Raw genomic sequence first — 27,086 nt, forward strand, 5'->3', positions numbered from 1 at the left:
AGGCATTCGGAGTTGGAAGGAACCTCCGGGAGTCAGTGGTCTCAGCCTTTCATTTCCTGATGAGGAGACCGAGCTGCAGGGAAACCTCTGGACTGGCGCCGTGCACGTGATCACTGGCCGCTGGCCTGGAAGTCAGGCCCTCGGTTTTCCAGTCTAGTATTTTTTCTGCTTTTCCAGTTTCTTTCTTTATATTTTGCTATTTCTGCATTTCGCTTTAACTTCAGAATGTGTGTTTGAGAAAAAGTCAAGCCCTTGGACGTTTGTTGAGCGCTTACTGTGGGCCAGGCACTATGGTGACGTCCACTGCGGCCTCACGGGGAGACGGCCGCCTAGAAAGCGGTGCGCAGTGCTGAGTGCCGGCGTGCGTGCAGGCCGGCGGGAAGGTGGGGGAGCCGGCGGCGGGGGGCTGAGGGGAAGTGACATTTAATCTGATAATTTAAAGAATGGCTAGGAATCCCCATGTTTTACTGAATCTGATACATTATCAATTATGCCTCATTTCATGTACCACTTAGAACAAATACTGCCAGTTAACCTGATACATATGCCGTTAATTGTAAGGTCTCTCAACTTCAGGAGTATTAACATGTCAGAGCTGTGTATGAGAGCTGATGAGGCGCGGCGGCTGCATAGAAGAGGGGAGCAGCGGTCCCTGAGGAGAGAGCGGGCGTGGCGGGGTCAGCGGACGGGTCTAGAAAGGCAGGGCTGGAGGAAGCCGAAGGGACGGTGCGGACGCCGCGAGAGGCAGTTACAGCAGGCCCTTTAAGAAGTTCGACAGGAGGAGAGGCAGCAAATCAGGAGGTAGCTGCAGGGGAATTCCTGGTCACGGAGGGCAGTAGTTGTTGCTGTCTTTGAAGGAAGTGGAGGTTGTGCGTGTCCGAATCCTGACGAGGAGGGGCTTGCGGAGAGCAGCCACACAACCCCCGGGCAAGTTACAAGTTGCAGATGTGCTTACGTCTGCTCTCCACAGAAGCCCAAGTGGCTAGATTGTCTTGCATGCTTGTGTTTATAAAACAAAGAAATAATCGAAGCCTCACTCTCAAGCTTTGGGCCTTTGTTTCGGCTCTGGAGAGTGTACGGCCTGAAGACCCAGGGCACGCACAGTCCCCGAGATGGAGTCCCCGGAGCGCAGCACCTTGCGTTTCCTCCCCGAAGCCCTTGATTGTGAGCTGTACCGTATTCATACACCAAGAGAAAACACTGCCAACCGACTGGCGTGTCATCGACGATAGGACACATCCTATGTAAATGCGATTAACTTATGAAGAAATGGAAGTCTTAGAACTGGTAAAATACAGCATTCACCACAGATCGGAGTTAACAAGCATCGTTCAGAGAACGGTTTGATGCTGATGTATTTGGAGGGGCAGAAACTTGAAGGTTTTGCCTAATGGCTTTTATTCCTTCTGGAAAGTAAAGTTATAGTTCCTCTTCTGAGGAGGAGGAAATAAAGGCATTAGCAGCTCCAGAGTGGAAGTCTTTGAGTGACTTGTTGACAGCAGTGGAACCCAGCAGGCCCAGGAAATGGTAGAATGGCCAGGAAGCACTGAGCGTGTCCTGGGTTAGGGACACAAACTCACAGTGACGGCAGACTACAAGTCTGTGATCTGAGTCAGGAGTAGAGAGGATACACAGTGGCTTCATCTAGGGTTAAGGGTTTGCTGGGCAGGGCGACAGAAGAACAGTGGGCTGAGGCCTTGCAGACATGGTCTGTGAGATAGTACAGGGCCACAGGGGCATGGCAGAGCCCATGCTGGCGGACGAGAAACTCAGGCCATGTGAAACGGGTAAAGTCAAGGCCAGCAGTAACATTTTGTGTTCCCCCAGGAGGGACTGGAAATACTTAATAATGTTAGTTACACTTTTTTAAATAAAGATTTTACTTATTTATTTGACTTATTTATTTATTTGGCATTTATTTTATATTATTTATTTGACACAGATTTTATTTATTTATTAATCACAAGCAGGCAGAGAGGCAGGCAGAGAGAGAGGAGGAAGCAGGCTCCCTGCTAAGCAGAGAGCCTGACGTGGGGCTCTATCCCAGGACCCTGAGATCAGGAGCCGCTGAGCCACCCAGGCGCCCCACTGTTACTTAACACTTTTAAGATAGATACACTCATTTTGTGTAAAGACATTTACAAATTAAGTAGAAAAAAAACTTTTTTTCCCCAAACAAGGCAGGGGCACTTGGGTGGCACAGTTGACCGAGCATTCAGCTCTTGATTTTGGCTCGGGTCATGACCTCAGGGTTGTGAGATCAAGCCCCACATTGAGCTCCACACTCAGTGTGGAGTCTGTCTGAGATTCTCTCTCCCGCCCCCCTGCCACCTCAAATAAATAAATCATTCTTTGGGGGGCACCTGGGTGGTTCAATTGGTTAAGCATCTGCCTTTGGCTCAGTCATGATCCTGGGGTCCTGGGACTGAGCCCTACATCGGGCTCGCTGCTCAGCAGAGTCTGCTTCTTTCTCTCCCTCTGACAACCCTTCCCCACCCACTCGTGCTGTCTCTCTCTCAAATAAATAAAATCCTTTAAAAAAAAAAAAAAAGGTTAATGTAATGTCCTGGATATTCATGTTTCAAGTTCAAGATGAGAACGGCTTTTGAGACTCAAATTCTTTGCATTTCATGTGTCTGGGCTCCCTTGTGAATGCAGGGTCACTCATCTTTGCATTTGGCATGCTTATTAGTAGTAACAACACTCTCAGGCCTGCCCCTCCGTTCTGCTGCTCCCCCTTGCTGCTGAATTACTGTGGAACTCTTGTTTATGCAACACTCAGATGGCAGTTTGGCTCTCTAGTTAGTGAGCATCATACGCAAGTTCGCCCGTCTGTATTCTTTGCCAGCGAGAGTGTGAGGGCGTGTGCTGGTCCTGATGATAGCGGCAGCACCAGTGCTATGCTCGGGGGTGGGGGGGCATGTGCATGTTCGTGTTGTGTTGTCCTCAGAATTAAAACAGAACAAAATACATGTATAGGTGGATGAGCATCTAAGATCCTGTCATTTGAGAAAACACTGGCCAAGAGCAGCGGTTCTCAAAGTGTGCTTCAGGGACTGCCGGCATCAGATCCGGCACCTTCGGAACTTATTGGGTCAAGTCTGATGCAAGCTGAAGTGTAAACCTCTGCGAACTGCTCTAGACTCGCCGAGTCACTCATTCTACAGAGCAGGGGACTGCGGCCCAAAACCCACTGCTCAGAATTGCACTGTTTCTAAGAAAACTGGGTCTCAAACCTGAACCTCTGGACTTTAGTCCGTTTCTGTTTTCAGAGCACTGTGTTATCATTTCTTTCTCGGTTTTTTGTTTTTGTTCTGTTTTCTTTGGTTTGGTTTGGGTTTTAAGGAGCGTTCCTAAAGTTTTGGGTTCTTGTTGTTTCATTCCTTATAGTGCCAGAACCTACTAAGACCTGTTCAAGCCAGCCCCAACCTGCCGGTACCAGTACCAGCACTTGCACCAGCACTCTGTCCAGCAGCAGCAATGGCAAACGTGCGCCTGCCAGCAGCCAGCAGCCAGCTGCCTCCCGTTACCTGCCTCGCGAGGTGCCTCCACGCTTCCGCCAGCAAGAACAGAAGCAGCTGTTAAAGAGAGGGCAGCCGCTGCCCACGGGGGCTCTGACCGGTGTGAGCCCGACCCAGGGGGCTGGGCCCACAGGGGTAAGCCCTCCTCCCCTCCCCGGAGCCGGAGCACAGCAGCACCCCAGTAAGCTCCAACCAGGTAAAAACACGTAAATGAGGGAGTGGTTCTTTTTATCTGACAGATGGCGTGCTGTTTTCGACTTTGCTCTCCAGTGATACAGACAGACATATTGTGGTCCATATTCATTATATGCATCTAATGGAGTGAACTAGCTAGCTAGATGGTGGATAGATTCATTTCAGTTGATTTGTTTTAAAGATTTTATTTATTTATTTATTAGAGAGAGAGCATAAGCAGGGGGAGGGGCCGAGGGAGAGGTAAAAGTAGGCTCCCCACTGAGCAGGGAGCCCGATGTCGGGGACTCGATCCCAGGACTCCCTAGATCATGACCTGAGACAAAGGCAGATGCTTAACTGACTGAGCCACCCAGGTGCCCCCAGTTGAATTGTAAAGTTCAGTTCTGTTTCCTCCTCCTTGTGTATATTGTTTCTCATCTATTCTCCACTGGCATGAGCTCCTTCAGCGAAGTCTGGTTCTTACCTGAAACTAGAGGTCTGCACAAGAGCACATGTGCGTCTGTCAGGGCAGTTGCTTTAGAGCCCTGCGACGGGAACGCTTACCCTTCCTGCCCGTTTCCGAGGTCGGCCCGTGACTGGGCCTGCGCGCTCTCGGGGAGGTCACAGCGTTTGAGCGGGAGTGGGTGCTGGGTCACTGTGACTTGTTCAAACACGCGGACCCAAGCCTGCCGGATCTCCTGCTCAGCCTCTGCGTGGCTGGGCTTCTGATCTGCCTGCTTTTTGCTGGCCTCCTGGCTCGCAGTCGGACTCTGGCTTTCTCTTGTCTCCCGAGAGAAATGACCACTTCCACGTTGACTTTCCAGCTCCTGGCCTGCTGACAGCCGTCCTCAACCTCTCCCCTCTTCCCATCGGCTTGACCTTACTGATGGACTCATACTCCAAAGAATTTCTTTACCAAAGTGTTAGAGAAAGTTTAGATAGGGAGCAAAATACATGTATTCAACAGCTGTGTTTCTCTGTTATTTTCTTAAATCGTTCCATTTTGAATGATTTTACGATCAGTATTGGTGGCTAGCTTGGACACCGTATTTGCTGATGGCAGTGAGACTCAGTCCTGGAACTAGAGAAGCAAGGAGGCTTCTTACATTAGATTGGGATCGAAAAGAAACCTGCCAATATCAAGAAAATATTGATATTTTCTTTCATGTGCTGCGTTCTCACATGGAGAATAATGCCACGTGGCTTCAGAGGATTAATAGCAAGCAGTATTTCTCAAAACTCTGACTTTGCTATATATTTGAAACAAATATTTTTAGACACCTTGGCCATGTTTCTTCAAATAGTCTCGACTCTGATCTGCTAAATTCCTGGTACAGGGGTTGTAGGTCGTTGGTTGTCAGCAAAAAGCAAGGAAGAGGGCGCCTGGGTGGCTCAATGGGTTAAAGCCACTGCCTTCGGCTCAGGTCATGATCCCGGGGTCCTGGGATCGAGCCCCTCATCAGGCTTTCCGCTCAGCGAGGAGCCTGCTTCCCTTCCTCTCTCTCTGCCTACCTCGCTGCCTCCTTGTGATCTGTCTGTCAAATAAATAAATAAAATCTTAAAAAAAATAAATAAAGCAAGGAAGAAAAAGAAATTATCGAATATAATCATTGACCAAGAATATGGTTTTGTCTGCTTCACCATATCAAACACAGTTACTTTCTACACTGAAACATGGTCCTCAGGAAAATCTTAACACAGACAACAAACAGTATGCAGTCATCCCTAAATAGCTTGGTGTTTTAATTTCAGATGCTTATTTTGAAAAACTGGAAAAGAACTATAACAACCCTGTTTTTTTCAGGCCTTATCTCATTGTTACATGATGAGTTGGCAGGACCACATCAGGGTTCCCATCAAATGCTGTTGGTGCAAGACATTATCAGGATATTCTTAGAGAAGTAGAAAATAAGGAATTGCTTCAAATTTGGGGATTGAAAATAGTATTCTTTATTATAATATTTGCCTCTGTAAATATCCTCTGGAAAGCTATTTCTAGTTTATCATAGTTTAAAATATATATATGGGGGGGGAGACTAAATCAGCATTTTCTATATAAACATCTCATAAAATGGAATGAATCTGTATTATCTTGATAAAATAAATGATTGATTTTTGGCTCCCAAACAAAAGTCTTCATTTTATACCAGGTTCATCTCTTTCCCAGCAGTTGCTGGTATCATGGCCAGACGAGCCTTTCTAACTGATTCAGGTCCTCTTGAAACCTGTCCTGCCTCCCTGTTCCTGCTGCCAAAGTCTCATTTTCAGGGATTGACTCAGAAATTAAAGGGCAGAGACCTTAGCGGTTAGAGGTCCTGAGAGGTTCAGACCTCTGATTTTGGATGAGAGTGAAGTCCTAGCTGGGGGTTTGACCAGTGCTGTAGCAGCCAGGACTGCCCCGCCCCCCGCCCCCAGGGCAGAGCTCCTTCCAGCCCACTGGTCTGCTCATACCCTAGGAAAGTGCAGACACTTTCTTTATAGGGTACTTTCAACGTAATTAAGAGCTGAGACGCTTACAGTTGATCAGCAAACAACGTAGGCCGCACAGTGCGCACTGAAGGGGACGATGGGTCTGTAGCCCGAGCATCTTCCTGCAGGAGGAGCAGAGAGTGGAAGTGTGGAAGGGGCTTCGTGGGGTGGGGCCCGGTGACTGGGACAGAGTGGAAGGGGGAGCCCACCGGGGGCGTGCATGTCCTGGGACAGATGACACTGAGCCTAGCGTATTTGTGACGCGGCCAGGAAACGGTGCTGGTAGAATGGAAAGTAGGCCAAGTGGAACAGAAGGGAAGATGCTGACTAGGCAAGGCTGTTCTGACGGCCAGGCAGAGAAGCAAGACTGCGCCGCAGGAACTAGGAAGGCAAGACAGATTTCAAGAGAACCTGAACGTCCTCCACCAACAGCAGTTGATGGGAACCCTGATGTGGTCCTGCCGACACTCATCATATAGCAGTGGGATGAGTCCTGAAAAAAGCAGGGTTGTTACAGCTCTTCCTGTTTCAGTATGTGCGCGCGCGCGCGCACACACACACACACACACACACACACACACCCGTAAAGGTTTAGTTTGATTGGCAAAGAGTAAAGAAGGTTAAATATGCCTGGAAGGAATCAGTGGACTTTGAATCACCTTCGTCATAGCTTTAAGTTGTGTAGTACAAACCTGCTGAAATTAAGGAGCATCCTGGTTCCCCCTCATCTGAGGGCTGGGCTGCCTTACTGCCTCCTCCCTCTGCAGGGGACTGTCACAGGGTTTGCGAGAGGAAGGGAAAGCAATCTTGTCCACCCCGTATACGGAAAGCACTCACCAGGGAACAGTGGAGGTGTAGAAACAGGAATGTGTGTAAAAGAATTGAAAACTGAAGTCATACTCGTTTTAGGCCAGCGAGCGTAGATCCATTTTCTCTCCTGTCACATAAGGTAGTGGTAGAGTGCGGAGAGGGACCCAGCCTGTCACTCCTGTGCTCCTCCTTTCCTTTAGGTCCCACATGCTCTGGGAAAGGGTGTGAAGTCAGTAGATCAGTCTGGCTCTTGTTAAATTTTGTTGTGATTCACCTAATTTACAGTAATCTGTCAAACTTGTTCATATGGGAACATCACGGTGCCAGTTTTTGCCAGTTTTTGACAAGCCGATACACGAGCTTAATACTTTCGCACTGTCTTTGCTCTGGTGACTCCATCAGAATGCCTAGGCGGCAGCCGCACACCTCTGACGGAGGAGAGGCTAACCTGCCAGAACCGTGTTGTCTCTCTTTTTTTTTTTTTAAGTTTTTTTTTTTTTTTAAGATTTTATTTATTTGACAGACAGAGATCACAAGTAGGCAGAGAGGCAGACAGAGAGAGAGGAGGAAGCAGGCTCCCTGCTGAGCAGAGAGCCCAATGCGGAGCTCAATGCCAGGATCCCGGGATCATAACCTGAGCCGAAGGCAGAGGCTTTAACCCACTGAGCCACCCAGGTGCCCCAAAGATCTTATTTATTTATTTGATAGCACGAGAGTGGGGAGGGTCAGAGGGAGAAGCAGACTCCCCACTGAGCAGGGAGCCCGATGCAGGACTCGATCCCGGGCCTCCAGGATCATGACCTGAGCTGAAGGCAGTCACCCAGCCAATTGAGGCACCCAGGCACCCCCGTGTTGTCTCTTCAAGCATATCTGCATTAAGTCACTGGGCAAAATGTTTATTGAATGCCTACCAAGTATAGGGATAATAGGATAATAGTCATGCCGAAGTGGGCTGGGGGGCCACTAAAAGATAACTGTGGGGGGCCACATGCCCGTTAACCCAGACCGAGGACAGGGGATGGTCCAGGAAGGCTTTCCCGTGGAGGCGACCTGAGCTGAGTTTTGGATTAGCTGTGAAAGGCAGGTGATGGAGGAGCCTGCAAGGGTGGTAAAGGTGGTTTGGTGTGGCCGGGGGCACAGGAGGAGGAGGTGGGCTGGGAAGGGCGCTGTTTGTATTACTCAGTGAAGCAATAAAGTAGCACAAAAACTTACTGGAGCGAGAGTAAACCGATAAATTGATGAGATAGGATGCACTGGAGGGACCCGGGAAAATGTGCGCACACACGCACATGCGCCTGCCCAGGCTTAGGTTAGCACGGCCCGGCTTCCCGAACTGCTGGGCACGTGGTGGCTTCTGTCAACATGGTGCTAGAAGACCCTACACGAGACAAACATGGGAACTGTCGGAGGTGACGCAGACTATCTCCAGATCCTAAAGCTACTAAACTGGTTGAGAGCTAGTATTATTTGTGACCAGGGGAAAACTAAAATGAAAACGAGAGATGCACCGGTTTTCACTTACCAGACGGCCCTGCTTGACAGTCTGTTGAAATAGCAGCGGGACCTTGGACTGAGTGTTTTCCGTGTGCTGGGCCCAGGTGCTTCACAGCAAGACCCCAGAACGAACACTCTGCCAGACTGCTGAGGGCCTGGGAAAGGGCAGCTCCGATTTGTTGCAGGTGGGGAGGTAACCAGTCCGGCCGCTGGGGAGGGCAGTGGGTAGAATTTATAAAAAATTTTAGGTGGTCCTATCTCCTGGCCCAGGTATTCTTTTTATTTTATTTATTTTGAAGTAGGCTCCATACCTGGCATGGAGCCCCACGCTGGGCTTGAACTCACAACCCTAAGATCAAAACCTGAGCTGAGATCAAGAGTCAGGGGGTTGACCGGCTGAGTCACCCCGGCACCCGTCCTGACCCAGCTGTTCTAGCTGGGAGTACTTCTCTTTCCCCACCCACACCCTGTTGCTCTGCAGTATCGCTTGCTCTGTGGCATGAACTGGCAGTAGGTGCATTGAGAATGTCAAGTGTCTGCTGTCGTCTCTCTGGAGCACTTACAAACGGAGGAACGTTACTAACCTAGCAGTGACTGACATCGTGCTTTGCCATACGGAGCTGGAGCAGGATCTGTGGTCGGGAACTGGTGGAACTCGTGCTGGGTCTCAGGTCTTCCCTCACTGGCAGTGAAGACATTCGCACGAGTTGTCAGGGGTGGAGGGGGCTCCTGCAGAATGAGGCGGAGAGGACAGGGTTCCGCCCAGTCCCAGTCCAGGTTCCGTATTTATTTGTCCTGAAGTAAAACCCTGGCCTTCTAAAAAAAAAAAAAAAAAAAAATGCAGGGGAAAATGGATTTTTTAATTCATGTATGCATTTGGAAGGGAGCTCATTTAGCCAACTGGCAGATGCAGCTGGTAAGATAAGTGGTGGTGTATCGATGCGGTGTCACACGACTCAGGTTCCAGAAAAATGTCATTTTGTCATGTGGTTTTCTAGGCAGACTATGTTCTTGCAAGTCTGCTGCATAGCTCTAGCTCCAAACACTTGAGAGCTTTTATCTTCAAAAAAAAAAAAAAAAAAGCAGACCAAACCTCTTTTTCATTGTGCTGAAGGCAGAACAATGTATTGTTTTGGTGGCGGCTTCGAACATTTATAAACAGAGGCTTTGCTTCACATGCAGTAGCGTGGTGTTTGCTACTTAGATCTTTTTTAGATAGAGGCAGGAAAGTAATTAAGAAGTTGGACACTTGCCAGTTTACATATGGGGCTCGTTTAGAATATTATCGCCAGTGTTGGTGTGCCAAATGTTGCAGGGTTGTTTAGGAAAAGCAAGAAGGAAGGAGGAATGCGCAGCAAAGGCGGAGTGTGTTAGAGCGGCCGCTGTCTGCATGCGGCCGGGCACTGCGTTCTTCTTCTTCTTCGGCTGACTTTCAGGACAGCAGAAGAGGGCCCTGGTGCTCCCTGTAGCTGGTCCTCAAGTGCAAACGTTGGTGACAGTCGAAAGAATTTAAAGAGGAAGGAAGATCGGTTTAGTGTCAGCTGCAATTAGATCATCAGAGCTTCCAGATCCCCTCTGTGGACGCCTCCCCTCGCCGAAGGGGATGAATCGGACACCTCCCCGAGCGGAAAGGGCACGGCTGGCCCCTGCCCCGCGGGCGCCCGCAGGTTGCCGGGGCCCCGGCCGGCGGGGGAGTCCAGCGGGAGGCTCCTGCGGCGCGCGGCCGACATGGTGGAGCTGCGCGTCCCGGCCGGCTCGCCAGGTAGCGTCTTCCGGGGCCTCGGGCGGCCCCTGCCCGCAGATACCCCACCCCCGGCGGCTAGAGCAGGAGAGGGAGCGCGGCGGCCGCGGCGGAGGCGGGGGCTGGGGCTCTGCGGCCGGGCCCTGGCCGTGGCTCCGCCTGGCTAAAATGGCGTCTTGGAAAGGAGCGGCCGGACCGCGCGGGGCGGCCCCTCCGTCGCCGCTGCGGCGACCATGGCCGCGACCGGGATGGTGACCGCCGCCCTCCCTCGCCTCCGGAGCTCCCGGCGCGCCCTCCCCAAGCGCCAGGCAGCGCCTTCTGCCCCTCGGTGCTGGGGCGGTGCGGATAGGCTCTTAACCCGGAGGAAGCACGCTCGTCCCCGGCTGCGTTGCAGCGAGCACAGGCCCCAGTTCGGAGTCTGTGTACGCTCTGAGTATTGTTTCCAGCAAACCTGTACTCCGCCCGTGTTTCATAATTCCTTGGGGTTGTGGAGGTTGACAGATGAAATGTCTAGAGTCTGTCCCGCCTGGCAGTTCTGAATTCAAAGCGCTTTCTCCGCGAGGTTCTCGCACACGTGAAACGCGGTGGAAGGGGAGGAGGCATCTTTGCTTCTCAGAAGCCGAAAACAGTTGTTAACATTTATCCCGCTTCTTGAAAGAAGTGGCAGGAAACTTGTGTTATTGGTTAGCGCTAGGAGACGCATCTCAACTAGGGGAAAGTATTTGGAACCACTTTGTATAACGTATGCTTTAATGTTTCGGCATTTCAGTCCAGGGCTGGTGGGTGCAAAGAATGAGCTCCGCGCTCGGGTTGCTGTTGGTGCTAATTCCGCATCCCGCACAGCTCGAGCAAGCCCTGTCCGCACGTCCCTGTCAGACGAATTTGATACCTCGGTAAAATTTTGCCTACTCCAGCTTCTGGAAGCTCTTTGTTAAATACTTTTCCTTGAAAATTTAATCTTTATATGGTAACATTTTGGAACTTAAAAAAAAAAAGCTTTTCTCTTTAAATCATGCTATTGTGTAATCCTTTTTAAATTAATCACTTAAGACAGTTATGTTACTTAGATTTTTATAGAGATACGTGTTTTTAGAATGTGTAGACCATTTAAGTAGCAGAAGAAAAGAGAATTTAACATAATAAACAAACCTCATGACTTTTTTCTTTCTAAGGCTTTTTGGGGGGGGGTATTTTGGTAGTAGAATGGTGGAGCGGAAGGAGCAGTAGACGCAGCTCTCGGTCCGGCCCTTACTGCTTCTTACTTATTAACACCTTTTCTGAGTTTGACGTCTCTGAGCCTCTGTTTCCCCATCTGTAAAATGGACCTAATTTTGTTAGAGTTGAGTTAATGCATTGTGGTGGAGATACTTCAGGATTTCAAAGTGTTGTGTCACGCCTGATAGACAGGACAGCCCCGTTTTATAAACTCTCCCGGACTTGTTGCGTATTACCGGTATGGGTTTTACCCTTTCAGAGCTCCTGGGTTGTGCAGGAGAATCTAGAGCAGTTGTATGGGAATTCAGTCTTGGTTTATTTCAGAGTTTTCATTCATTTCGGAGTGCTTGCTCCTGCAAATAAGTCATTTCACAAAAATTTTCCCCCATGGTTCTCTTTTAAACTAGGACTAGAACAGGGACTGGTGAATTGATAACACAGTCAAGAGCCTTTGGTTAATGCAAAGTGTGTTCTTCAAATAGTGTCAGAGTCATAACGTTCTCTTAGAGTGGTGTACCTTAAACATAAAAACAATAATGATCTTTGAAATTGTCATTTTTGGAATAAATTCTCCCATCAGAATATGTTGTGATGGTGGTAGATGGTGCTGGTGACGAAGGTGGCGGTGGTGACGAGTGTGGCAGTGGTGACGGTGCCGATGGTGCTGGTGATGAGGGTGGTGGTGACGGTGAGGAGTGGGAGGTGGAGAGAGACTTTTAGGGGTTCCCTGGAACAGAGCTGCTTAAACCGTGCCCCTCAGAGACCCACGGAAGACTTGAAAGGAGTCTGAGTGGGGAGGAGACAGTGGGGAGTGGATGCAGCCCTCATCTTCCACAGCGGCCCTGGGGTTAACACCTCTGTGTGCTGGCAGCATCCGCTCTGCTGTCCGAGTTCCGTTGCTTGGGCGGTGTCTGCCACGGCGCTAAGACGCCTGTGCTGAGCGGCACTTCCAAACCCACTTGAGCCCGTTTCTGAAAGCCATCGCCATTGCATTAAAATCACAACTTTCTGCTTTAGCTTTTGAGACCTTTCGAGGTTTCAAATATATTTTTATGTTCAAACTATTATTTTTTAAAGCTTTTACTGATGTATTTATTTGAGAGAGAGAGAGAGCACACAAGCAGGGGCAGGCAGATAGAGAGGGAGAGGCAGGCTTCCTGCTGAGCGGGGAGCCAGAGACTCGGGCTCAGTCCCAGGACCCTGATCAGCACCTGAGCCAAAGGCAGACGCTTAACCAACTGAGGCCCTCAGGTGCCCCTCAAACTATTACATTTTTAAATATTAGAGTGATAGGACATGACTGTTTCTCATTGCTAAACTTCTTGAGCAGGAAAAACAAATGGCAAAACAAGACACAAGTGAAAGAAGGGGACTAAGGAAAAACTGAGGCGTGGGGCGGAGCCTGCCTGGGTCACGCCTGTCCCCACCGTGGCCTGGGGTTCTCTTTGCAAAGAGCGTTCCTGGGGCACTAAGAACTTACGGGTAGGGCCCAAAATCAGAAGTACAGCACCACGTGCTGAAGAAGTTTTACTGTTCATCTGTAGCTTTTTGGTTTCTATGTATCTGAGCAGTGCCCACAGAAGTACTTAAAGTACTGGAGGTCTGAGAGTTTAATCACGATGAAAACCATCATAGTAACTGTCTCTCTCACTTTTTTCCTTACAACTGAAAACATTTAAATAGAAACCTAGATTTAGTAGTTCACAGAGTAAGTAATAAACCATTAATAAAAGAGCAGCAAATTACCCAGTTAGCCTCATTTTCAGCCCTTCTGAAGAGTTCCATGTATAAGGATCGCCAGTCTTTGCGGTCTGGAGGACAGAAGCCCTTGTTTCAAAGTGGACACAGGCATTTCCATGCAGCGGTGAGAACCAAGCTTCTTGGGACCCCCCCTGGTAGCAGTGTCACCTCCCCTTTGTCGCCGCCTTGCCAGAGCACAGGGCCACGTGCCGTTCAGCAGAACACCTTTCCTGAGACATTTCTTCGTCTGCTCTCATCTCTCCCGTCCTTTTGCTCTTCTCCCTTAGTCTTCTTGCTCCCTTTTCCCCTCCCCACTGTTCATCCCAAGTTCTAGAGCATTCGCCTCACCTCTGAGTTCCGAGCACTTGTCTCCTGGTCCTCACCACTTGCAGACATGTTCTTGATTTTGAGGAAAAGGGTACTGCTCAGTAACAGTGTCCAGATTTCTCAGCGCCTGTTAGATACCGCTCCCACTTGACTGGGGTGTCGAGGGGGTGCCAGGCCTAGAGAAGAGACCGGAGTGGCAGTAAGGGCCTTTTAAGGATCTAGATAAAGCACCTGCAATGCTGGGCTAGTCCACACACAGATCGGAGGGGACGGGCATACCCTGTGCTCAGGAGCTGAAACCCTCACATCTGAGCTTCTGGCTCATTTCTCCCAGGACCTTGGAGCAGATCTGCTTGGGTGTCATACAACCACCCAGACTCACATGGCCCTGTGTGCACCCAGCACCTCCTCCCCCCAGCCCTCCCTTCCCAGAACTGTTACCCCAGTACTCCCGAGCTCAGTGGTTGGAACGACCGTCCACTCAGGGCCCAAACCCCAGATCTGGGCATCACGCTTGAATCCTCCCCATCTGCTCCGCACATGCCCCATCTTTCACCAGGTCCTGTGAATTCTGCCACCTGAATATCATGCCATCTCCATCTCTCCCACAGCAGGGCCTTCGGATTACATTATCATTGCCATCTTAGCCTCAACTACGGCCACCAAAGTGGGGACTAGAGAAAAATTAGCATTCATATTTATTTTTCAATATAAAAAGTAAGGAAGGAATTCTGACATTCTAATATTAATTCTACAGCCTGATGTGTGTATCTTCTGCTGGTCTCCCAGTTCTGGGTCCCAGGTGTCATACACAGGCGTACTGTGGTCTCCTGCCGGGGAGGGGGGCGTGGGGGTTTCGTGGCAGGAAGGACTGTCTGAGGGCTGCGCTCATTCCTTCTTGCCCTGTGTGTTCCATGCCAGGGACCGCTCGTGTGGGCTCAGTTGTGTTTTCAAAGGCCTGACGGCCTTAGCAGTGCTGGTGTCTGGGGAGGGGGGGACTAAATGGGCTGTCTCCTGGCAAAGCAATTGGCTTTCTGTCAGAGGTAACTCTGTTATCAGGACACCTGGGCGGCTCCATCCATGAAGCATCTGCCTTCTGCTCAGGTCATGATCCCAGGGTGCGGGATCCAGTCCCACATCAGGCTCCCTGGGAGCCTGCTTCTCCCTCTGCCTCCCGCTTCTCCTGCTCTGCTCTCCTTGAGCAGAGCAGACGGGGGCGCCTGGCTGGCTTGGCTGGAAGAGCTCAGTCCTGCGCTAGCTTGCTCTGACAAACAAACAAATAAAATCTTTAAAAAAAAAAAAAAAGATAACTCCGGTATCTCTGACAGGGGCTGGGTGTTCCAAACTTGCTAATGTATAGAAAATGAGAACTTTTATTTTTAACAAAAAATACAGGAGGGATGCTCTACTAATCTTTGCTGTATGTGATCTGGGCTTCCTGTTGGTCATCCTGCATGGGTCTCATCCCACAAGTGTGCTCGTTTGTTTATTTTGTTGGGGCAGCATTTGAAAATAAATTGCAGATACCATAACCCTTAATATACACCTGTATACAAAGATGTACAGTTGTAGTATGGTCATATAAAAGACAAATTAGGAAATTTAACTTTGGTATAATCCTATTATCTAATATTAAATGTAATACATTTAAATTTCACCAGTTGACCCAAATAATACTCTTGATAGCAGTTGAATTGTCTCTATATTTATTATTTTTTTTTAAAGATTTTTTATTTACTTATTTGACAGGCAGAGATCACAAGTAGGCAGAGAAGCAGGCAGAGAGAGAGGAGGAAGCAGGCTCCCTGCTGAGCAGAGAACCCAATGTGGGGCTCGATCCCAAGACCCTGAGACCATGACCTGAGCCGAAGGCAGAGGCTTAACCCACTGAGCCACCCAGGGATCCCTCTATTTATTTTTAAGTTTTATTTGTTTAGTAATCGCTGAGCCCAGCATGGGGCTCAAGGTCACACCCCCAAGATGAGGAGTCGCCCGCTCTTCCCGCCAAGCCAGCCAGGCGCCCCCGTCTGTGCTTGCTGACCCCACCTCCACACTCGGAAAGGAAAATGATAGGGTGCGCTACCTTGGAATTGTTTCTGACAGTGACCAGTAGCTCAGCGTGCTATATAGTGCCTGGCTTTGTCTTTTTTTTTTTCATTCTTGATTTTCAGAGAAATAACTAAAACATGCCTGGGGAAAGAGGGCTTTTAAATGGTAGAATAAACACAAGAATACCTTCTGTTTGTTTTTTTTTACATTTTAAGCACTTCCTATTCCTGCGCACTGCCCCTGAATTAATATTTGGGGACCTACTTTATTTTGATGTTGAAAAACCACAGAAGTAAGAAACAGAAGAACAACTGACATAGGGAAAGGAGGAGGAAGGTGTAGCGGTGCCCAGTGACGGCAGGACAGACGTTAAATGTCAGCCGCAGATGATACTGTCCTGTGGACAGGAGGTCGCCAGGAGCCCGCAGCTTCTCCAGGACCCCGGGAGGATCGACCCCTCCGGTTCTAGAACTTACCTTCGAAAGAAACTGTAGATTTGTAGCGTCATTTACCACTTCAACTGAATGTAGACTGTATCTAAACTTGATTTCACTGGCGATGGTGCGTCAGCTGCTCCGCTAAAAACTGGAGGGGAGGGACGCCTGGGTGGCTCAGTTGGTTGGACGACTGCCTTCGGCTCAGGTCATGATCCCGGAGTCCCGGGATCGAGTCCCGCATCGGGCTCCCAGCTCCATGGGGAGTCTGCTTCGCTCTCTGACCTTCTCCTCGCTCATGCTCTCTCTCACTGTCTCTCTCTCAAATAAATAAATAAAATCTTAAAAAATAATAATAATAAAATAAAAATAAAAAAAAATAATAAAAACTGGAGGGGAAAAAACGGGCAGCCCTTACCTTGTCCGAGTTTACAGCCAAGAGGGAGAGGCAGGCCGTCACGGATGGAGAGCGCACACCAAGATGTGTGCCCTGCGGGGAGAAGGAGCTTGTCTGTCCTGTTCGACACCGTGTCCCCAACATGGAGCCCGCAGGCGGGAGGCACCCCGTGATAGCTGCCATCTAAACCCGGGCTTGGCAAGCCATGGCCCGCAAGCCGGATCCAGCCTGCCGCCTGCTTTTGTGAATAAAGTCGGGCTGGGACACAGCCATACTCGTTCATTGACAACGTATTCTCTATGACGGCGCTTACCCCACAGTGACGGGATTGACTAGTAGTTTCTGAGACCATCTGGCCCGCAGAGCCTAAAATATTTACTATCTGGCCCTTTACAGAAAGTGTCTGCCAACCCCTGGTCTAAATGAAGTGAAAGCAGAGGCAGACTGTTAGGATGACTGTGGCGGGGGTCCCCAGCACGGGGCGGCAGGTGGGGGAGCTGCTCAGATGAAGTGTCTGCCACGTTGCGACAACAGAGTAGCCGTCACGTCCAGGTCGGGGACGCCGCTGCCGAGCCCTGTGGCCGGGGGAGCCCTGCGCAGACGGCACCTAGAGGAGCTGGCTTGAGCGCCGAGAGGGGAAGGACGATGGGAAGTGAGGTCCCCAGAGAGAATCAGGCCTGGGGCTGCTTACAGGAGCGAAGAAACCCATGAGGTGTTCAGGCACCGTGATCTGCCGCGTCCGGCTGTGCGCTTGGAAGGTGCACCTGTAGCGTGCCCTGGAGGGGAGCACGGGTGGGGATGAGGACGCTGCCTAGAGCTGCTGTAACAGTCCAGTCAGGAGATGGGGGAGCTCCGGTGGGTATCCACGGGGAGCTTTTGTTTCTCTCTCTCTCTCTTTAAGATTTATTCATTGCAGGTAATCTCTGCACCCACCATGGTGCTCAGACTCCCAACCCTGAGATCAAGAGTCAGGTACTCTTCCAACCGAGCCAGCCAGGTGCCCCTCTGTTTCTCATTTTTAAATGGAAGATTCTGGAGCCATTCAGTATTAAACTCACAGGCATGACTTGATCCTGCCCTTGTGTTGTTTCAGATAGTGAGCACTGCCGCGTTGGGGCTAGTCCTGCCCCACACTGGGAGGAGTGGGCACCAGCGGGAGCCTTCTCACCACGGCGATCGCTTCTTGAGAGGGCAGACGTGTTTGTTAGAGACGGTCCATGCTGCACTGGCCCCTCTCGTGCCCCAGCTACAGCTTGGCGTTGTTACTGGTTTTTATCCTAATGACTGGGTTTTTTGGGAAATTTGAGATTTTTTAATTTACGTAAATGAAAACATTATCTATCTCACATGATTATCTCCTTAATTCCAGTGTTAGCCTTTGGTCCTTGGCCCTTTGCTGCTCTTACAAAGATCTCGAGGGAAAGAAGGGTCTGTGAAAGTGCAGAATTCTGGTTTGATCGGCACTAGCTTCTTCCTGCCCTGTAGAGAAGTTCATAAATTGCTTTTTCTTACAGATTGTTATATAGTTCTGAATGTAAAGATCTAGAGTGATTTATTTTTCTCCTAAGCAGCAACATTGCCCTATAATTTATCATCTCGCAGTGTCTAAAATTAAGTGTTTTGGAGGAGCACCTAAGTGGCTCAGTAAGTTAAGTGTCCAACTCTTGGTTTGGGCTCAGGTTATGATCTCAGGGTCCTGGGACCGAGCCCTGAGCATCAGGCTTTGAGCTCCATGGGGAATCTGCTTGAGATTTTCTTTCTCTCCATCTGCCCCTCCCTCCCAATAAATAAATAAATAAATCTTTTTTAAAAGGTTTTGAAAAAAATTAAATGTTTTGGCCATTTGTATTCCTATTTCTTATTTACAGTTTCAGACTTTGATTATAAATATTTATAGGAAAGTCCAAAACAAAATCATCTGAGTAGCAGGATGGCATATGTTAGAAACGTTCTACAATATTTATTGAAAACTCACTGTGTTTTTTGGTTGTTTATTTCCAGACAGTGTAGTTCCTTGTCTTTGACTCTGTTCATTTCAACAGAATAAATTAAACAGTTTTATTATTAAAGTATCTTTGCTTTACATGTGAAAAGAAGCTCAACATTACTAATTATTAAGCAGATGCAAATCCAAGTCTCAGCGCAATGCCACTTCCCAGCAATGCCGCTTCCCAGCCGTTCGCGTGGCTGCTGTTCCAACAGAAGGTAACAGGTCTGGTCGAGGGTGTGGAGCAACGGCGGCGGGGAGCTGCTTCCCCCTCTCCCTCTGCCTGCTGCTCTGCCTACTTGTGATCTCTCACTCTCTGTCAGATAAATAAATAAAATCTTTAAAAAGAAAAAAAGGGGGGTGTGGAGCAAATGGAGCCCCTGTGTCCTGCTGGTAGGAATCCTTACCGAGCCGCAGCTATGGTGGGAAACAGTATGGCAGTTGCTCAAAAGATTAAACCTAGATTTACCGTATGATCCGGCCGTGCCACTTCTGGGGATGCACCCAGAAGAGCTGCAAGCAGCGACTGGAACGGATACTTGCCTACGGCTGTTGACGGCAGCGCCATTCACAACAGCCGGAAGGGGGAAGCAGCCCGCGGCGTCCGTGGAGGAGGGGCCGGCGAACACGGCGCAGTGTATTCATGCAGTAGAATGTTGCTCAGCCTGAAAAAGGAGGAAGGGGGTGCTGACACCTGCTGCAGTGTGGATGGACCTTGAGAACATGATGCTGAGAGAAGTAAGCCAGACGGAAAAGGACAAATAGTGGTCGATTCTGTTTATAAGAAGAACGTGGAATAGGGTCACAGTGTCACCAGAGCCTGGGAGGGGGCAAGAGGCGAGAGGACATCTTGTGTGATAGGTTACGCCTTCAGGTTGGGCTGATGGATGTAGCACTGATGCTTGTACAACGTGAATGTACTTAAACCCACTGAATTGTGTACTCACAAAGGGCTAAGATGGGAAATGTGTATTTTACCACAATAAAAAGAAATCTTTGCTCTGATACTGAGGTTGAGACTGAACATGCCAGCTTTGTGGCTCGGTACTTTCGTGTGTGAGTCTCCTGTCACCATGGAGGGTACGGCTGCTCTAGATATGATCCGGTCTACAGCTGAAACCTTAGGGCTTATGTAGTCCGTCTCTGCGGAGCGGAGAAGGCACGAGGCCTTGTTCGGATAGCGAGCGCCTTTAGCTGGCGCTCAGCTTGGGCTCCATACGTGTACATTCTTGGGTTGGTCCAGAAATCCCATGCTGGCTGGCTGCCGTGCAGCAGACACGATGGCCGCAGAGCTGTGCTCCAGGGCTCCCTTCAGAGTGCCACTGCACCCGGTGGCCAGACCGGGCTTTCATCCCACCGCGTCTCCTTGCATGCGTGAGGTTCGCACACATTTCTGACCGTGCAGGTTTGACCGCTTCTCTTCATACATCCCTGTGGCGAGGAGCACTGGTGCTTTGCTTGGGTCCCTTTTGGGATTCCTTTATGTCATTTTGATACCACAATGAAGCATTTAACTTTTTTCAATTTTTTGATACATTTTTAAAATAGAAGAAACTATGCAAAAACTAGTGTAACTGAATCCAAGGTACACATGTAACAGTCTGTTGTCAAGTTTGCTTCATATCTCTTAGAAATGATACAGATGTTCCTCAGTCACATTTTCGTCTCCCCCGAAAGGAATCCCAGGCCTCATGTTTTAGTGTGAGTGACATCTCGCGGTGTTCAAGTGCGTTTCCCAATTACTGATGAGATCGGTTATTATTTCGTGTGTTAGCGGCCGTCAAGGGCCTCTTCTCTGGATTGCCTCTTCCTGTTGTTTTTCCTGCCCTTGTTGGGTTTTAGTCTTGTTCTTATTGAATTGTAGGGACTTTTTTTAACAAGATTTTATATATTTATTTGACAGAGATCACAAGTAGGCAGAGAGGCAGGCAGGGAGAGAGAGGGGGAAGCAGGCTCTCCAAGAAGCAGAGAGCCTGATGTGGAGTCGATCCCAGGACCCTGGGATCATGACCTGAGCCAAAGGCAGAGGCTTAACCCACTGAGCCACCCAGGCACCCCGAATTGTAGGGATTCTTCATTCTTTATTCTGTTCTCTCTTCTTCCTGTCTGTGGCTTGTTTTTGTTTTTTGTTTGTTTGTTTTTTTAAGCTTCCTTTATATGATATCTGCTGTCATACGGTGGTTTTTAGATGAACAGAGTCAAATTTATCAACTCCTTAGGAAGAGAAGTGTCCCACGTCCTAGAGATGGCCTCCTGTATTTCCTTATTGAGCTTAAGGAAGTCTTGCTATTGTGACTAGGTCTTTAATCCATCTAGAGCTGATTTTTCTTTATGATTGGAGGCAGGGATCTGATTTTTTCCATATGGCTAGCCACTTGTCCCGATAGCATTGATTAGCCGGTCCTTCCTTTCTCCACTGGCTTGTGATGCTGTCCTTCGTAGCCAAGCATGCAAATACATATTTCAAACCTGACACATAATCGAGTATGAGTCCAGCAGATTGGGGGCTAAGCAGCAGATAAAAGGCATTCCACGCAAACCCTCTAGACCATTAAGAGAGAGCTGATTCCTTTGCATAGTGACCTATTATGGAATAGAAAAAATAATAATACATATTCGAAAGGTACACCAGGAATGCATTGGTAAGCCAGGTTAGCGACCTCCTGCTGTCTGGGTTTGTACTGTCCTTAGGTGTGTCCTGTCCCCGAGGGAAGCAGGGCTGTTGGGAGAGTGCACTCTGGGAGGTTTGCTGGTAACATTCCATAGTCTCTGGTTTTTTAAGTTGGTCTTATTTTCTGCCTTAAATGATGAGTGGCACATTGACCTCTTTGAATTTGTTATTACAGAAGCTAGTTTTAGTAGCACATGCAAAACTAGTGAGATCATGACCTGAGCTGAAAACAAGAGTTGATGCTTAATTGGCAGAGCCACCCAGGCACCCCTCCTCTGCACATTTTTAATCAGATTATTTGGGTTTCTTGGTGTTGAGTTGTACTGGTTCTGCATATATTTTGAATATTAACCCCTTGTCAGCTATGTCATTTGCAAATACTTTCTCTCATTCGGTAGCTTGCCTTTTTGTCTTACTGGTGGTTTCCTTTGCTGCACACCTAGAGCAAAATTCTGAATTCATTACATCCCTTTTAAACTTTTTTTTTTTTTAAGATTGAAGTTGTCGCTAGGATGTTCTTTGTAGCTATGTTCTTTGATCATTCTTTACACACTTCCGCTGTTTTTCTTTTAACTCCAGTAAACTTTAAAAGAGGTTTTCTGTTGGAAACCCAGTTTTACTTCCCAGAAGTAAAATTTTTCTTATTAAAAATGTGAGGAAAACATAATGAAGAAAAGGTTCTAAAAGAGAAGAAATATTTTATTGCAGTTATCTGTACATCGTACTGTTCGAAGAAACCATCAAGGATTTCTAAGCTGTGTGAATTTGTTGTATGCGTAGATTAAATCAATTTTTTTATGTTTTATTTAGTTCGGAGTGATCCATACTTCAGATAGAGTCTGCTGGAAACTCATTGGACTATAAGTTGGATTGCAGTGTTAGAAATAGTCAAATAACTAGAAATCCTAGGAAATAAAATGCAGATGGCACATACTGGATTCTTTAAAAGGATCATAAGGGTGAAATCAAACGACTGCTAGAACGGAAGATAGCGCATCACATCGCTCTGGGGTCCCCAGTGCGCAGACTGTGGAGGGAGGAGATGGAGAGCAAGGGGAGAAGGTCCCCAGAGTTCTTATTTGTGTTCAGTAATGGCAAACCGTGATTGCTGGTGATGACAGAGAAGTAATAGAAATGTAATGAACGGTCTTAACCCTCCGTACTCCCGATAATAGCATTTTCTAATGCCTCTTCTCTCCCTGTGGCCCTCATCCCCAAAATTCTGCTTCTTTTACATGGTTCTGCACTGTGTTTACCGTTGTTTTCTACTAAGTGAGCCATGTAGCTGTACTGTGCCGTAGCTCCGGTTGGAGTTCTGGAAGGGAACTACGGATGGTATTTAAGAAGCCCCGTGCTCGTGGTGTCCCCGCAGTCCGGGTGTGTTCAGGTGCAGCTCAGCCACATCAGTGTCCTACCTGGGGCGGTCCTGCCACGCGGCTTCCTTTCCTGCAGATGGCTTTCAGGGACACTCACGTGCTCACGTGCACCATGAAGTCTCCTCAGGAGGGACAATGGTATGGGGTAGTGGTAAGGGTTAATACCGTTCTAGAAACACAAGCTCTTTTTTAAACGGGAACTTACTATGAAGGCAGGTAACTTTTTTCCTAAGTCATTTTTTCACATTTGTCAGTCAGCGTTGAACCTGGAAATAAGGATCTTCCCCCAAAGACTAATTCACAGGGGATTCATTGACAAGTGGGAGAAAGATCTAATTCTGAATGTGTTTCGTGTTTTTCAGATCTCAGTCACGGCGGATTGGCAGATCACTATGAAAGCTCCCACTGGGGACAGCAGCCCACGTACAGAGGTGAAGCCAGCAGCAGCTGGGAGAAAGTGATCAGAGACAGGACTGACAAGGAGGCGTGGCCTTCCATCACAGGAGCGGAGACTGACTCTGCCTCAGAATGTACTACAGACACTGACTCTGCCTCCAACTGTGGCTCAGAGAACAGTAGCATGGCTACGGGGAGTGCCCAGGGCACCTTCACTGGACATAGCAAGAAGACAAATGGCAATAACGGCACCAACGGTGCACTCGTCCAAAGCCCTTCTAATCAGAGTGCCCTCGGAGCGGGGGGCGCCAGCGGTAATGGAAATGGAGCCAGAGTGTGGGGCGTAGCCACAGGCTCCAGCTCCGGCCCGGCTCACTGCTCTCTCAGCGGTGGGGATGGAAAAATGGACAACATGATCGGAGATGGGAGAAGTCAGAATTGCTGGGGTGCTTCCAACTCCAACGCAGGCATTAATCTTAACCTTAACCCTAATGCCAACCCAGCCGCCTGGCCTGTACTTGGACATGAAGGAACTGTGGCAACAGGCAACCCTTCCAGTATTTGCAGTCCGGTCAGTGCCATAGGTCAAAATACGGGCAACCAGAACGGGAACCCAACAGGCACTTTAGGTGCTTGGGGAAACTTGCTGCCGCAAGAGAGCACAGAACCACAAACATCCACTTCTCAGAATGTGTCTTTCAGCGTACAACCTCAGAACCTTAACACTGATGGACCAAATAACACTAACCCCATGAACTCTTCACCAAACCCTGTCAATGCAATGCAGACCAACGGACTGCCAAACTGGGGCATGGCTGTGGGCGTGGGGGCCATGGTCCCGCCTCACCTGCACGGCCTTCCGGGTGCTAGCGGACCATCCGTTTCTCAAGGCAGCGGGAGCGGTGCTGAAGGAATCAGCAGTTCGGTGTGGGGACTGTCCCCAGGTAACCCTGCCCCAGGAAGTGGCAATTCTGGGTTCGGTCAGGGGAATGGAGACACTGTGAACTCAGCATTGAGTGCTAAACAGAATGGATCCAGCAGTGCTGTGCAGAAGGAAGGTGGCGGAGGGAGCGCCTGGGACTCCGGCCCTCCTGCCGGCCCTGGGCTCCTCGCCTGGGGACGGGGCAGTGGCAACAGCAGTGGCGCCAGTCATATCCATTCGGGAGCTTGGGGCCACCCCAGCCGGAGCACCTCTAACGGTGTGAATGGGGAATGGGGCAAGCCCCCAAACCAGCATTCCAACAGCGACGTCAGTGGGAAAGGGTCAGCGGCGTGGGACAGTCCGAGTGGTAGCAGCCAGAATCCTGCCATGCAGCCCGGCAGTGAGCACATGAACTCTTGGGCCAAAGCGGCGTCTTCTGGAACGACAGCCAGTGAAGGAAGTAGCGACGGCTCTGGCAGTCACAATGAAGGAAGCTCTGGGAGGGAAGGAGCAGAAGGCCGAAGGCGGGATAAAGGGATGATAGACCAAGGGCACCTCCAATTGCCAAGGAACGATCTTGACCCAAGAGTTCTGTCTAATACTGGTTGGGGACAGACTCCAGTAAAGCAAAACACTGCCTGGGAATTTGAAGAGTCCCCTAGGTCTGAGAGAAAAAATGACAATGGGACAGAGGCCTGGGGCTGTGCCGCTACTCAGCCTTCAAACTCAGGGGGGAAGAGTGACGGGTCCATCGTGAACAGTACAAATACCTCTTCAGTGTCCGGGTGGGCCAGCGCGCCGCCGGCTGCTGGGCCAGCAAGCACAGGCTGGGGAGACGGCAGCAGCAAAGCGCCCAGTGGCCCAGGGGTTTGGGGGGACTCGATAAGCTCTACTGCTGTCAGTAATGCTGCTGCCGCCACCAAGGGTGGCCATGCTTGGAGTGGGACCGTAAATCAGGAGGACAAGTCGCCCACCTGGGGGGAGCCTCAGAAACCCAAATCTCAGAACTGGGGAGATGGACAAAAATCTAATCCGGCCTGGAGTGCAGGAGGGGGAGACTGGGCCGATTCGTCTTCTGTCCTCGGACACTTGGGGGATGGGAAGAAAAATAGCTCTGGCTGGGATGCTGACGGTAACCGGTCCGGCTCTGGCTGGAACGAAGCGCCCAGGTCTGGGCCCGGTGGCTGGGGTAACGGCACAAACACAAAGGGGAACCCAGGGACAAACTGGGGAGAGTCTTTAAAACCTGGCCCCCAGCAGACCTGGGCGGGCAAACCCCAAGACAACAGTGTGAGTAACTGGGGAGGAGCCGCTTCCGTGAAACAGACTGGAACCGGCTGGATCGGGGGGCCGGTCCCCGTCACACAGAAGGACGGCAGCGAGGCCACGGGCTGGGAGGAACCTTCTCCGCCATCCATTCGGCGCAAAATGGAAATCGATGACGGGACCTCAGCTTGGGGCGACCCGAGCAGCTACCACAACAAGACTGTGAACATGTGGGATAGGAACAACCCAGGCCTGCAGAACAGTGCCACGGCCGCCGCCGCCGCAGCCTCCGCCACCGCGAGCAGCAGCGCGGACGTGGCCGAGACGCCGCCGCCGCACCCGGCTGGCGCCCAGCTCAGTCGGTCGCCGCTGCTCGGCCCAGGTACGGGGACACTTAGGGAACTTTCGGGTTTCAAAAGATCGTTTGGTCTCATTACATACATACGCACGCTTCAGTGGGGTTTTCATACAGCGAAAGACATTAATTTCCATGCCCTTCACCTTGTGGTGCTGTGTTCAAATGTTACCCAAGAGAGTAAAGACAGGAGGATTCTCTGATAGCTTTCCACCCAGAAAGGAAGGATTTTCGGTACTTCCAGTGTTGAGGAGGGTAGAGAAGACATGAATCCTCTTTAGGAAAGACTGGCGACCATTGTGTTGGCTGGTGTTTCCTTAACAAAAGTCTTCGTTTCCTTCTGGGCTGAGCCAGTGGTCCTCATGCCTGGCTCGGTGAGAAGTGCTAGGGAGCTTAGGGGCTGGGGAGCCGATCGCCAGGACTTCTGGTGTCACTGGCCTGCGGGGCGGCCCCTGTGCGGGTGGCTTCAGAGCTCCGTGGGCCTTCCTGACGTGTGGTTGGTGCTGAAATGGAACCGTTCGTGTAGTGAGAGTGGCATTACACAATATGAGTCGTGCTGTGAGTCCAACTGGGAGATAAATCCTAAAATTAGACTAAAACTTGGGTCTTGAGTTCCCGCTTTGTGCAAGGCACTCTGCTGGACGCTGTAGTGGAAAAGAGTCTTCCCAGACCAGACCAGAATCTTCCCGCGGGGCTCATGAGTGGTGACAAAATACACATGCAGCGCGCCCCAGCTGGGCTGTGCAGCAGGAGCTGACAGCAGCCCCACTTTCTGCCTGGGAATCGGCTCCTGACGTGGCGGTCTCGCTGTGCTCTGGGCAAGAAGTGGGCTCACCGAATCCCAGGGTGCTGGGTGCAGAAGAACCAGAAGGAGAATCCAGTCCCAGTGAGGGCATCGCACTTAGGCCTTCCTCCCCCATCTCCTTTTCCCCACACAGCTAGAGGCTGCTGCGTCAAGGCCCATCCCAGCGCCAGGGAGGCCGCCTCCTGCCCAACGCCCTTCTTTCCCGGGCACTCCGGCTGTCGTGGGCCTGATCATCAGCTTCCTTCCGGTGTCTGTAGTTGCTTGTGTAGTGTCCTCTGGGATTCTATGAAGCAAGGCTAAGCTGCTTGTCCCATGTTGCAGGATTTCGGACAGTGGCACGTAGTCGTCGTGACCCGCTCTCCAGAAGATACTCCCGGCTCCTCGCCACTGTTCCTCCTTGTCCCGGTTTTAAGTCCTTGTTGTCCTCTGGAAAAGCCGTGGCTTGTGAGGGTCTTTGTGCCCAGAACTGACGTCACTGGTTTCCAAGTATGGTTTTAACAAGTACAGAAGTAGTCGAGGCTGTAAGTTCCTTCTCTCCTAAAACTCCTACTCCTAATTCTGAGTTTCCCTTAGCCCTTCTGAGCCACACCTCACTATTTGTCCTAAACTCAGTCTAGAATCTGAAGTTTTTCTTTCCGTTAAGACAACTATGAAGCCCTTCCTCGCTCAGGACTATTCATGTGCACTTGGTCACTTGGTGTCCCAAGTGTAGAACTTGGGCCCTGGCAAAGTTTTGCATTCCAGTCCCCCAGCCTGTCGAAATCTTTCTGTACCCTGATCTGTAATCACCATATAAGCTATTCCTTCAGTTCTCCTACCATCCCTAAATTTTTATAAATGTGCCGTGAAGACAGGACTAAGGATAGAGTCCTTTCTGCAAGGTCACTCACTCAGTCACCTCATGTATGGAACTGAATTTGCATCCAAAATCCAACCT

The 27,086-nt window shown here is 49.8% G+C and overlaps 1 protein-coding gene and 1 long non-coding RNA gene across 9 annotated transcripts in view; one reads left to right on the plus strand and one right to left on the minus strand.

Moving 5' to 3' along the window:
- Positions 1-27,086, plus strand: part of TNRC6C (trinucleotide repeat containing adaptor 6C) — a 95,269-nt gene that overhangs the window by 17,773 nt on the left and 50,410 nt on the right. For 6 of the 7 annotated variants that reach the window (XM_032321879.1, XM_032321872.1, XM_032321874.1 and 3 more), the window contains 2 exons: positions 3,391-3,717; positions 22,768-25,371. In XM_032321879.1, the coding sequence (XP_032177770.1) occupies positions 22,986-25,371 (2,386 nt within the window). In that variant the 5' untranslated portion in view covers positions 3,391-3,717; positions 22,768-22,985. Of the gene's footprint in view, positions 1-3,390; positions 3,718-9,938; positions 10,231-22,767; positions 25,372-27,086 lie in introns of those variants that run through there. The other variant, XM_032321878.1, reaches the window with a different exon arrangement.
- LOC116578042 lies at positions 7,765-11,074 on the minus strand. 2 transcript variants are annotated; one of them, XR_004280708.1, is made up of 4 exons: positions 10,661-11,074; positions 9,053-9,943; positions 8,497-8,677; positions 7,765-8,352 (listed from the first exon to the last, which is right to left on the minus strand). It is a non-coding gene; the product is annotated as an uncharacterized LOC116578042 (long non-coding RNA). The 2 variants fall into 2 exon arrangements; XR_004280707.1 differs by having other exon boundaries at positions 7,765-8,677.

This window comes from Mustela erminea, chromosome 18, assembly GCF_009829155.1.
Source record: "Mustela erminea isolate mMusErm1 chromosome 18, mMusErm1.Pri, whole genome shotgun sequence".
Taxonomy (NCBI): domain Eukaryota; kingdom Metazoa; phylum Chordata; class Mammalia; order Carnivora; family Mustelidae; genus Mustela; species Mustela erminea.